The sequence below is a fragment of the Typopeltis vanoorti genome, chromosome 10 (assembly GCF_054136105.1).
Source record: "Typopeltis vanoorti isolate ZY-2024b chromosome 10, IOZ_Tvanoo_1.0, whole genome shotgun sequence".
Taxonomy (NCBI): domain Eukaryota; kingdom Metazoa; phylum Arthropoda; class Arachnida; order Uropygi; family Thelyphonidae; genus Typopeltis; species Typopeltis vanoorti.
This window is the reverse complement of record NC_143558.1, coordinates 127,312,153-127,325,361: the sequence shown is the minus strand read 5'-3', so window position 1 is coordinate 127,325,361 and position 13,209 is coordinate 127,312,153. Positions and strand designations below refer to the sequence as shown.

The 13,209-nt window shown below is 34.0% G+C and overlaps 1 protein-coding gene across 1 annotated transcript in view; it reads right to left on the bottom strand.

The window, feature by feature from the left end:
• LOC150102779 (uncharacterized) overlaps positions 1-13,209 on the bottom strand; it is a 316,217-nt gene that overhangs the window by 259,753 nt on the left and 43,255 nt on the right. The window contains exon 2 of the mRNA XM_090398740.1: positions 12,165-12,395. Coding sequence (XP_090254866.1) covers positions 12,165-12,395 — 231 coding nt within the window. The remainder of the gene's footprint in view (positions 1-12,164; positions 12,396-13,209) is intronic.

Genomic DNA, 13,209 nt, shown 5'->3' with positions numbered 1-13,209 from the left:
ATAAAGACAAATGACACAAAGGTCGCTCCATCACAGTTAATCTGCTAATGGCTCTAAAATTGCCGTTAAGGGGTTAACAGCATAGGAGGGTAATTGCATGATAAAAAGGTAGAATGCCAATGATGTTTTGATCGATAAAAAATGCTGGGGTGGTATAACTATTTCATCCACTTTGGCCGGTAAGGAGGTTAATATTATTTGGATATGGTAGAAATTGTAGCCATTGGCTAAGAAGGCTTAGTAAAGGTGGTCAAAATTCACTACTATCTGAACTAATTAATTAAGCCCTGTTATAATAATTTATAATTTTGATAATTCTGAGTTTTAATAACTCCATACTGTTGAGAGGACAAGAATCAAACTCTGACCTTTTCAAACTGAAGGGGCAATGTCCCACTGTTCATCCAATTGTGCTACACAGACACTCAGATTTGACATTTCTTTCTTAATTAAGCAAATGCAGAAATATCCAAATTTTCTAGTTTTTATGAAGGTTTAGAATCCTTTGAAGATTTAACTGTTTCAAATGGATGAAACTCTCATGAGAAGAGCTAACATTTCTCATTAGATTCACTTAAACTGGGTACTATGTCCAATGCATGCTCCATTGTATCAACACCCTTTAATGGACACTTCTTTTCAATACACTCAGAGAACACACTGTTGGCTTTGATCACTGTCCAACACAATTCCTACATTACTCAAGAAATTAAGTCTTTATCTATGGTTTTCTAGTATTAGAAGAAGACAGTGTTTTCTATCTTGCAACAAAACAAAATTTTCTGTCCTCAGTTGCATCTAGTGACTGAAATAAATGAAGGTTAAATAAAAAGTAGACCACAAGTAGTATAGGAATTCACTCTCTCCACATTTTGTTACTGTTTATCCTTTCAGGTTTATTCAGGTTTTAAACCACTTCTAAATTGAAAAATGAATATTCCCCCCCCCCCAAGAAGACATTATCAGAAGCCTTTACATCAAAATAAATAATGTCAGTGAGTCTATCATAAAATTGAGACAGTTTGTTTTCCTCCTTGAGCCCACTGGCAAATTTTTTTCAAGACTAATATCCAATTTCCTGAAACATAGAGATTTAAAGATCGTATAACCAATAGCCAGCCTCACCATTCTAAAACTATGATCAAATCCTTTAGCTTTCCCTTGTATTTTTGCTTTTAGAATAAGGAGCTGGGTGTCAGACTGTTCCCACATTTTCAAAAATACCTCAATGTTTTTCTGAGGTTAACCATTAAAAGTATAATCTTTCTGAATTAGAAAGTTTTGAAAATTCTTCCTTTTAGAGAGAGATGGAGCAAAATCAACAACATTCTTATTAGCTATTGTAAATTAAATTCTTGAAGTAAATTTCAGCTTAAATAAAACCAAAAAGTCGATACAGACTAGCTATTACTAACCATGTTCCAACATAAAGATGTACACAAGTTCACTTGGAAAGATGATGCAAGAAATAAAAAAAGCATGGACTATGTTGTTGACAGTGATATCTTTATGCTGGTTCAGGATACAAGAGGGTACAGAGGATTTGAAATTGGAAGTGACCATTACTTATTGCTAAGCAGGATAAAAATGGATATTACATTGAAAAGAACAACATGTAAGAGTTTTAAAAAAAAAAAATTAAAGTTGAGCAGCTTTTACAGGCAAACTGCAGCCTCGACTATTCAAACATTGCTGAAGAAAATTTGAAGCAATCTGAAAACAAGAATCAAAACTTGAAGTCTCAATGGCAAACTCTGAAGAAGACATTGATTCAGCTAGGAAGGTATGGAGAAGTTGTCTGTAAGGAGAGAAAAATAAGAACCCCCTCCCATGGTGGACACAAGAAGTTAAAGCAGCAGCTCTGGTAAAGAAGAAAGCATACCAAATACCAAAAGAATACAGAGAAAAATATAAGAGCTAAGCTATGTGTAAAAGTAGTTAAACAGGAGCCATAATAAGACTGGTAATAATATAGAAAACAGCAAGAACCTGAAATGTGGAAAGGCAGCTGAAGTAGATTATATCATCAATTTCCTGATATGGATCCTCAAGGGATGTTCAAGTTACTATGACAGCACTACTTGATTAAGTTTACATTATTATTAATCACCTATCAACAATTTTCCTCCAAATGAATCTACACCTACTTGTGAGCACTCCAATATTGTCATATCTAACATTCCACGCTTCTAAAACACTTCTGACTGAATCAATCTACCTAGATCTTGGTCTTCCTCTGGGTCTCTTTCCTACCATCTTGGCATCAAACACCTGTTTTGCTAATCTTTCTTTACTCATTCTATTTAAGTGGCCATACCACCTCAAATTAGCTCTGCTGACATATTCTTGGATGCTAGTAATGTCAAGTTCCTTTCTAATATCTTCATTTTTAATATGATTCTGCCATTGCTGCTCCTATTTATTTCTAACCCAACTCTCAGATCCAAAATGTACTCCCAAACACACTTAGTGCAAGTCTCCAGGATTCATTGAATAACAGCTGTAACAAATTTGCCATGAAAATCAGCAATAAAAAGACCAAAAATATGAAAACAGGCAGGATCATAGAAAACTTCAGCTGCATTCTGAATGGTGATCCTATAAAACAAGTAAAAGATTTCAGCTATTTAGGCACAGTTTTCAGTGAAGATGGCAGGTTAAATCTGGAAATAGACAACAGAATAAGCGAAGCTGGTATGGTGGGTAGCTAGCTGAATAAATTTATATGGAATAAGAGAGAAATTAGTCCAAACTCCAAATTAGCAGCACACAGGACAGTGTGTTCAAACAAGTTTTAAGTTAAGGATCTGAGAGCTGGGTTAGAAATAAAGCACTTGATCAAAGACTAGAGACCACAGACATGAGAGTTCTGAGAAAAATTAGGAGAGTGAACTGATAGCATCAATGGCAGAATCATATTAAAAATGAACTGGACATTGTTAGTATTAAAGAATGTTTACGGAGAGCTAATTTAAGGTGTATGGCTACTTAAATAGAATGGCGAGGTGTCTGATGGCAAGAAAGAGACCTTAGAGGAAGACCAAGGTCTATGTGGATTGATTCAGTCAGAAGCATAAAATGTTTGATATGACAATACTGGAGTGCTGACAAGTAACATACTGATTTGGAGGAAAATTGTGGATAGGAGATTAATAATAATGTAAACTTAATCATAGTAACCTGAATACCACTTGAGAGTACATATCAGAAAATTATGATGATAAAATTGGAAAGAAAGGTTGCAATAAAAAACTTAATGATATTTATTCTTAAAATTTTACACTCATTCTGGCATCTGCACCATTTATTGTGAACACAAAGAATGAAAAAATAAAAATAAAATAAATAAACATATGTGTGTGTGGGGGGGGGGGGGGTAAAAGTTCGTCAATGTTGAAGGTGCCACTTCCAATATTTTTGGTAATAGTTTTTTTTTTTTTTTTTATCATTTCATTTATACAATTTAAACTTCTAGGGATTTAATATCCCCACCCCCCATAAATCTCAAGTCTTGTCATCATCATATTTGTATTTCTGTAATACAGTGTGCAGTATTACAGATATTTTTAACTAGTGTCGGCTCTAGGAGTCCTGGCACCCCAATGCAAATTTAAGTTGAGTGCCCTTTACTTTTTTTTTAATGTAATTAAAATTTAAAGGTTAAAAACTCAAAACACACATATTTTTAAGTAAAAGTGTATATTTTGAAAAATACATATATTAACAACACAGCAAAAATCGCAAAACATACAAAAACGCACAGACTATAATTATAGATACATAAGTTGCCAGTTACTATTACTGGCTATGAGCTATTATAACTAGAGATGTACAAACTAGAAAATTTGCACAATGATAAGAATAATTTAATTTTTAATGGAAAATGAAATGTATGAAAAAATTGAATGATTTAAAAGTTTAATTTTCTTGATGTTATGGAAGCAAAGTCATCCAAAATTGCACTTGCTTCAGTTTCTCGCAGGTATCACCTTCTGTTGCGATCATTGACAGTCCTATAAGTCTTTCCTGTGAAATACTAGATCCCATAAATGTTATAATTTGTTTCAGTTTTGAAAATAATCATTCGTCACCTGCTGCTGAAACTGAAAGGGTCAAAGATATTCGAAGATAAATTGTTAAATCAATAAAGACACTTTCTAAATCATTTGGATATATATATATATATATATATATATATAGCAATATTTTCAGTGGGTCTAAACTGTCATTATCCTGTATGATGCAGGAATAATTACAGTTTAGAATTAGCATTTCATTATATAATTCAGTGACAAAAATATCCTTTTCTTCACCATCAGCCAGCACAACTTGTAAATCATCACAGTGTTTTCTTAAAGCACCTTCACCCATATTAGAAACTGATTAAAACTGAAATATGTTAAGGTGACATGTAAAGAGATCAAACCTTTCAGCCAAATAACTAATAACAGTGACCACAATTGGAAGGGGAAAAAAATGTAACTTTAAAGTTAGATTGCAAATCAACTGGCACTTCATCTGCACATAAGTTCAGATGAACAGAACAATCTTTTCTTACGTCTGCGTAATATACTGCTTTTGAACTCAGGAGAAATTTCTAAATCTAATGCTAACTCTTTTGTCAATTCAAGTATAACATTAAAATTTTCATCCAATCTAAATTCTTCAGTAAAATCGATTCCATTATTTAGCATGTTTATAGATTCACTTAAATTTGTGTTTGGATTTTGAAGCATTTTACTCACTACATTGATCCTGCACAAAATGTAGACCAGATCTTTAATTTTCAAAGCTAATGTTTTTGTTTAATAATATTTTGAACTATTATGAATTTGAATATTATCAGAAATTTCCACAAAAGAATCTAAACCTCTCCAATATTATATCAAAGCGAATGAAGAGTGTCAATCCTCACTTCCCATCTAGTATCAGATAAAGTTTTAACTGCAATTTTCGTGTACTTTTTTAGTACATCCCATCATTTAGTCAAAGCACTAAAGAAATTATAAATTTCTTGTATAGCGCTAAAAAAAAAACAAAAAGGACAAAAAGTGCTCAAGAGTTAATATTCAATATGTGTCTCTGAACACTGCTGTGTTTTCCTTGCATGTTCACCCCGTTATCGTATCCTGGTCTCCGCAAATTTCTAATATCTACATTTAAATCTTTTAATTTATCTAAGAGGTATGTGGTACCTTCAGACTGAGAAATTTAGTTAGTTGCTCTTTCTGTTTTTTCTCTTTTTCAAGTTCTTTTGTCACTTTTTTCTTATTTACAGTTCCAGATAATTTCTTTTCATCTCCATGATGCCCAAATTTATTCTGAAGTAAAAAATCTATTGTACAAAAAATTCAGTAAGACAAAAAATAAATGTAAATAAAAAATGAAAATAAATACTTAAAGAAATGCATAAATTTTTCGCTCATTTGTATAGCCATAAGTTAAATTTTGAATCTACTTACTTCGGTGTGAATTAATTACAAACTATGTTTAGCAATCAACAGTTCGATGATTTACAAATGACACGAGGTCTGTTCCACAAATGCCACTTCGTAATAGAAGTTAAGCCTGATCCTGATACACGTGCATGCCTCATGTCCTAAATGACGAATGCGTGCTGCATGTAAAAAGGAAAGTCGGTAGTGTGAGGCGCCCGCTGTAACATGACGCCCTGCTTGTTTAGTGCTTCCACCAGCTCTATACCACACATAGCAAAAAACAACTTGCAGGTTTTGCTAAATGTTATTAAAAGTCGTAGTAATTATTACAATGTATTTAGTGTATAGCCACATTTAATAAACGCTAATATTAAAATGTCTTTTATTTTATTTTTTTCTACTCACTTCAGTGCCCCTTGAAGAAGGCACCACAATGCGATGCATCGTCTGCTTGCCATGTTAAGCCAGACGATGCATCACATATTTCAAATATTTCAAATGAATCATTAACACATTCACAGTAGGATTAATGCACATAGTATGGAGCAATAAAGAGAGAGTCTGCCTAACAAGCAAAACCTGCAAACTCATTTGGGTGCATTTTTAAAGAATTATTCAGTACTTGTAGGATACTTATTTAAAACTTTTATAGAACTTTCTTGTAAAATGAAGTGTCTATTTGTCTTGATGCATTTATGAAAAATTTTCACAAAAATATCTATCTTACTGCTTGTTTAGCTCCTATCATTTCATGATCCTAGTGACTTGAACAGGAAATGATAGGAGCTAGACAAGCAGTAAGATAGATATTTTTAACCATTTTCTAAGCCTCATAATCAAGAACAGCTTGGAAATTTCTGCTTTGCTATGATGGCCATGTGCATATGTCTTCAGATATACCAAAAACAGTGTAATAGTGGCCTACTAAATGTTGCTAATAAGTACACCTATTCATGATGACCATTTACTTTGCATGTGGCCATAATAATTCATGTTTTTTTTTTTTTTTTTTTTTTAATTTCAATAGTATGTAGTGAGAAAGTCAAAATTTCAAGAGACTTATGCATTTCTGAAACAGCCTGGAGGTCATAGGCTTTGGGAATACTGTATGAAAAAGATTGTTCCAAAGAAGAGAGGTAGATGAAGCGAGATGAGGATGAATAGTTGGTTCATTAAGAATGAAACTAAACTGTGCATATAAGTTCATTAGCAGCTGCCCATGTCTTCATATACTTAAAGGAGAGTGGGAAAATAGTGGTGGCTAATTTGGTGGGGCAGCAGCTATGAAAAAAAAAAGAGGCATCCTGAAAGTAATAACTCCAATGTGATACCTCCCTAGCACCCATAGAAATATGTCGAAATAACAAGATAGTTTGAAGTTTCTACTTTATTTTCATACACTATTTCTCAATAATCTTCCTCTCTCTCAACAACATTTTCTCCACTATATAACAAGTTTTTCAGGCTTCTACTCAATCAGGAAACATTTTCACAAAAATAACATATCAAAGTAGCTGAGATACATTTCTGCTGGGATATGTGATTTTTGTGAAAATGTGATCTTGGAACAGCATAGTTACTTCTTGGAACCTCTGGTTATTTTCAAAATGGATACCTCTGAAAGGGATCTTCAATTTAAGAAATAACCAGAGGTCCCAAGAAAATAACTTCTGCAACTTCAAAATCCACTATTTTTAGCCATTGATGAATATATGCTCATGTGGTTTCAAATTGTCATCTTGCAAAAGTAATGACTTTTTTGGCAGGCACGCAATTTATTTCAACTTTGTCAAGGTCTTCATACAGCTTTGGGAATTTAATAGCATCTTTCATCATAGTCCTGGGTTACATCATACCAGCAGAAGGTCAAGTTTTGAACCTTTTGGTCCTCGGTTAGGCAGGATGACAATTTCTGTAGACTGAATTTTCATAAGTTCATGATAGACCCAACTTTCATCTCAGGTGAAGATTTTGTGAAGAAAAGCACTGCATTTCCTTTGGTAATGTTTAAGCAATAAGCAGCAAATTTCCAGTTCTGTGTATTTTATTTCCCTAGTCAACTAATGTGGCATTCAATATACACAAACTTTATTTGTAACCAGATACTAATGCATTAGATAGCATGAGTATCTGGCTTATGCTATCCAATGTTCAATTTCCAAATGCATCTAACTTACTTATTTGCCAATCCTCTAATTAACTGCTCAGCTTTCTGCTTATGAACATCATTAGTTGCTGTTTCTGGTATCTACTTCTGACTGATCATTAACATCAAATTGTAGTTTGTTGTTCTTAGTGCTCGAGGATGTACAGTACTCATATATAAAACTGGCTTTTTTTTCTTTTTTTATCATACGGTTCACCATAAACACTTTTTAATAAGCAGTGAATTTCAATAGCACTGACATTTTCTTGCTTCAAAAATTTGATTAGCATTTGTTGTTTAACACGTTTCAACCAACTTGTAAAGAATGCTCACTGTGTATGTGATAAGAAAAAATTCAACTTTGTATATCACTGTATCTGAACTGTAGCAGAAGGATGAAAGAATAAAACAAGACTAGACACATTTCAAAGTCACTCACTCTGCAAGCACTGTGTACCCAAGGAAATTACTTTCAGAATGGCACTTTATACCTACAGAAAAAAAGGTGGAATGCAGAAAGAGAATAACTATGAGAAAGCGAGCAGAGCAAGTCTATTAAGAGAGTTCCAATCAAGTAAGCAGACTGCTCTTCTGGATAGCATCATGCCTTTCAAGGATGTTTAGTGCACCACATGAAGTGTGAGAAGTCCAATATTCCAAGGCTGAAATATTGGAAGAATGAATATTGATGTTCACAATTAACTAGTAAGCCTCCAGTAAGTGAAGAAGTTAGTGATTACCTTCTCTATTGTTTTCAAGAGAAATGAGGAGAGATTAATAATAGTTCAACAGACTGCTGTCACATTGACAGTAGTCTGACAATGTGACAGTAGTCACATTGATCCCACCCTGAAAAAAAAAAAAAAAAAAAAGAATATAAGATAAGACTGACATATTTATTTGGGAGAGTCAAGGGAAAGATAGTCCTGCTTCTAGAGATCAAATTTTGAAACAACTTAGGGGATACCTTATAAAAATCAGGAGGCATGCAGCTTTATTTTTGAGTAATGCCACACAAGATATGCTGAATTTTAATCTTGGACTGGTTTGGCACACTAGCTGGTAAATCTAGTGCATGACTGGATGGGAAGATGAAGGATTCTACTAAGATTTTAGACACTGGCTACAGCAGATGTTTGGATCAGGAGCAGAAAGAGTGCTCAGACTATGGAAAAGTGTAGAAATAACAAAGGTCATCCCATCTGGTACCATTCTAATAAACAAAGGAAATGAGAGACTGGTATGCACATCGCTTCCTAGTACATATTTTGTATGTAACAAAGGAGTAAACTAAGTAACTTTACAAGAAAGCAATACCGATAAAAATTTTATCTTGCAAAGGCATCCCACAAAAACTAGATTCATGCTATACCCAAATAAATTCAATAAGTCATATACTTTATAAAGTCACCTTGTTAAAACTATGCTAATAGCATGCAGACAATTACAATTTTTTTTTAATAATGAATCTCCTAGTATATACACTTAGTGGCCACTTTATTAGGAACATACCCGCTCTGATTTGGAAAATAAACCGTTCCTAAAGAAGTGAGTGACACGGCTGCAGTTTGCTATATAAATATAAGAGATAGGCATTCGATGGTTTTATTTTTTCTGTTTCATCATCAGATGCATCAGAATGGGTAAAGTGTGATATGACTGTTGGTACGAGATATGCTGGTGCCAGTATCTTACCAATACCTACTCTTCTGAGCTTTTCGCACACAACAGCATTTAGCGTGTGCCAGGAATGGTGTAATAGTTAGACAATTCAAGCCAGTGAAGGGAAAAGAGATCACTAATTTGATGAATGAGGTTAGAAAAGAATGGAAAGGATTATGAAACATGAAAGAAGGTCATAACCAGTCAAATCATGGCCATGGTCAGAACATCATCTCTGAGTGAACAGTTCATCGAGTGCTGTCAAGGCCGGGGTACAGGAGAAGACGACCATCCTATGTCTCAATGCAGTCAGCTAGGAATAGGATGATGTGGCATCAGTAGGCACATAATCATCAATGCTGGATAACTGATGACAGGAAATGTCAGCTGGTCAGATGAGTCCCAATTTGTTCTGTATAATGCTGATGGCAGAACCAGAATATGGTGGCAATAACTTAAGGCCATGGACCCTTCCTGCCATGTAAATGTTTTGTTAGCACACCTTAGGTCCACTGATACCAAAAGAACATTGCCTGAATACCACAACCTACCTTAACATTGTCACTGATCGTGTTCACTCATTCATAGATGCAGTTTACCCATTGTCAAATGGGTACTTCTGCAAGACAATGCATCATGCTGTAAAATTCGATGCAGCGTGAATTTTCTCAGATTTTTTATTGCATTGATTTTTTACAGAGGTCACATCTAGAAAGCTTGTAAAAATAAAGAATTTGTTACTGTAAATAGAATACTAAAAGCTTATGTATAAAGTCCAAAGGGAATTAACTTGCTTGCTCGCATAAACAAGGAATGTTGAAATGGTAAAGCCAAGGGAATGTTATTTGATGTTAGAGCTCTGATTGTAGTGTAAGACAGATCTTTTGTTTACAAGTTCAGTCTAAGATGACCTTCAAGGTCAGTGGTGGTCTGAATTAAACATAGTTCCGCAGTCCGGTAAAACGGATTAAAGATGTACGAAAGGGGAGAAAAGAGAAGTTGGCGGAAATGTTAGATCAAAAGAATCAAAGGAGTCACGAGGAAATATTCGGGGGTTACAATCCTTAACCCAAGGTGCAGTGGAAGACTGGATATAAGGCAAGGATCTTCAACAATCAGGTATCGACAGTTTTGGCTAGAACAGAGAGAAGTCGAAAGGAGGTAACGAGGAAAAGGTCGACCTGCCGCAGGACGTCTAAGATCAAAAATGACAGTCATCAGAAGCGATTAGCCACAGAGCAACCAAGCCGAGCCAGACCAGATGCCTTGCCATGTAGACGAATCTGCGTATGAGCTGACCACTAGACCCTTCGTCCGAGTTTTTGAGACGCCGGGAATTCGCATTCTAAATCCCACCAATAGATCTAACTGATGTGCCGGTGCTCCACGATCCTCTAAGGAAAGAAAACTCAAAAACCCGAGAAGGAGAAGAACCTGAAAACGGAAACAAACTGTAAAGTGCGCTAAAGAGATGAAGAACTAATGTGTGTTACTTGTTATATGTTATTTTTGTATGTGATATAAGAGAACTATCTTAGATGGACTACCAAGTTTATAGTGCTAAGATATTTATATGTTTGAGAGTAATTTGATGCAAATTTATGGTTGGAATATTCAAGTATGTAGACCAGAGCATAGCAAATTCCTAAGAAGTAATTGGGCCATAAGTTTAATTGTTAATTGTAAGGAATCCTAAAGTATTACGTTGCTTAATTGTAGAATTGCTATAGAAATTATGTTCTATGATAATTAGCTAAAAGTAAGAGTTATAAATTCAATTGCAGTGATTCTTGTATGTTTATTGCATTTTCGTGGGAAATTGCCATAAGGATTTGTCATACTTAAACTAATAATTAGAAGAAGCAATTTTCCTACTCTGTATGTATTGTATATTCAAACTTAGTGTTTAATAAACATGTTTGTTATTTATATCCAAGGAGTGCTGCCTGATTTTTATATGTAATGCACTGTTTCAAAATAAACTCGATCCTGTGAGTGGGGAATTAAATGATAGATAAGGAATGCATAGAAAGCCACGACTGTAGCTTAATTAAGAGAAGATTTTGTGTTAGATTAGAACCTACTGGAAGAACTACTATTTCTTATACCACAAGGAGGCCTAGTGGCACAGTCTTTAATAAAAAATAAATTTCTAGTGCTCTCAGGTATAAGAACATAGAGTAACGGAAGGTAGAGAAAAGAGATAGCAGGAAAAATAAGAAATTAATAATACAACATAAATAGATAACCCCTAAGTTTACAACAGACCAAAGAAACACCTTTGTTTACAATGCCAATAAGTGCACAGCATGTTGAAGTGGTTTGAAGAACATGACGGTGAGATTCCTTTACTTTAGTGGCCAGCTCATCCCCAAACTTCAAAACAATAGAGCATCTCTTTAATGAGGTGGAATGAACAGTTGGCAGCAGCAATGTGCTGCCATCTAATATGCAACAATTAGGTAAAGTGGTTGTGGCAGCATGGATAAACATCCTATAGGAACATTTTTAGACATTTGTTGAATTAATGCAACAGAGAATACCAGCTGTTCTTAAAGGGAAAAAAAAAAGAAAGGGGGGGGGGGTGGATCCAACTCATTAAAGGCTGTATAAAGTGGCCACTCAGTGCATTTTTCCATTTCAAATCGCATCACAAGTATATGGCATCAACTCGTTCACATGTAATTTCACCATTCCAAGAGTAATTTACTGTAACATCCATGTGTAGGAAGTCCTTAATTAATGATCAGTTTTCTTCAACCAATTTGGAAGGTAAATTTTATTTTTTGTATAATTTTCATTTAACTTAAAAAACTAGTGGTATATCATTATTATATTATTTTATAATATATAAAAGCGTTTTAGTTACAAAAAATGTATAATTAAATCTTTTAAACAGAATTAAGAGGTGCATATACCTGTTTGGCTAGATCAGTATAGATAGATTTTTCATCTGGTTCCAAATTTGCCCACCATTCTCCCAGAATCTTTGTGATACTTCGATTTTCAAGATGTGGGTATTTTTCTCTAACTACATCTCTGTGACGCTTACAAAAAATAAAAAAGGCATTCATTGGCCGACGTATTCCAGGACCACCACATTCTGTTTCACTAGCATCTTGATCACAGTCCAGATCTTCTAAATCTCCCTTTAAATAAAGGAAAAATTCTGTGATTGAAAAAGAGTGAAGAACTTCAATTTTCTCTGTCAGAATTCAGAAGAGTTTTTTTTTTTTTTTTAAATCTCTTTATTCTGGAGGGAAAAAAAAAGTGGGAGGAAAGAAGATATTAATAAGAAAACATTTGTTTCTCAATTCCAATTTTTTAAGGCAGCCTGTATACCACCACAATTATGTGCAACAGCCTTTCACCTTCTGCAGCTGCAATTCCTTGTCAATTTTTCAATTTGCACAAGAAACCAACCCTAAACTTACCTTGAGGCCTGTTATTAACTGGTCCTGTTAAAGTAATATTTGGTTTGACTACTGAATGAACTACCAAAACATGCTGGAGGATCTAAGAAAGCATAACAAATTTTTGTTTTTACACTGGAAACAATTTCATCCTTGCTTTTAACCACTGCACAATTCTGAACATTTTCCATATGTTTAACAGCAATCATTTCCATTGCTCCACCATATTTGTTTATATAATATGGAGAAACTGCACCCAAACACTTTTCAGAATATCATATTCTGAAATACTGGTGTGGTGACTATGTATTAATCCATTCCAAGAATCAGCATGAAAAAGCTAAATTTTTGATAATTCACTTTAAGTAGTAAATAATTTTCTGTGAACATTTGAAATATGTACTAATGTTTATTTATAAGTGAATATAACAAATATTTTTAAGTTCTAATTATTAAATAACAAAAGCTAAGGTGATGGGAATTAACAGAAGGATAAAAGAATGACAGAAAATATAGATTCTGCTACAGTTCATTAACATAATACATTAGG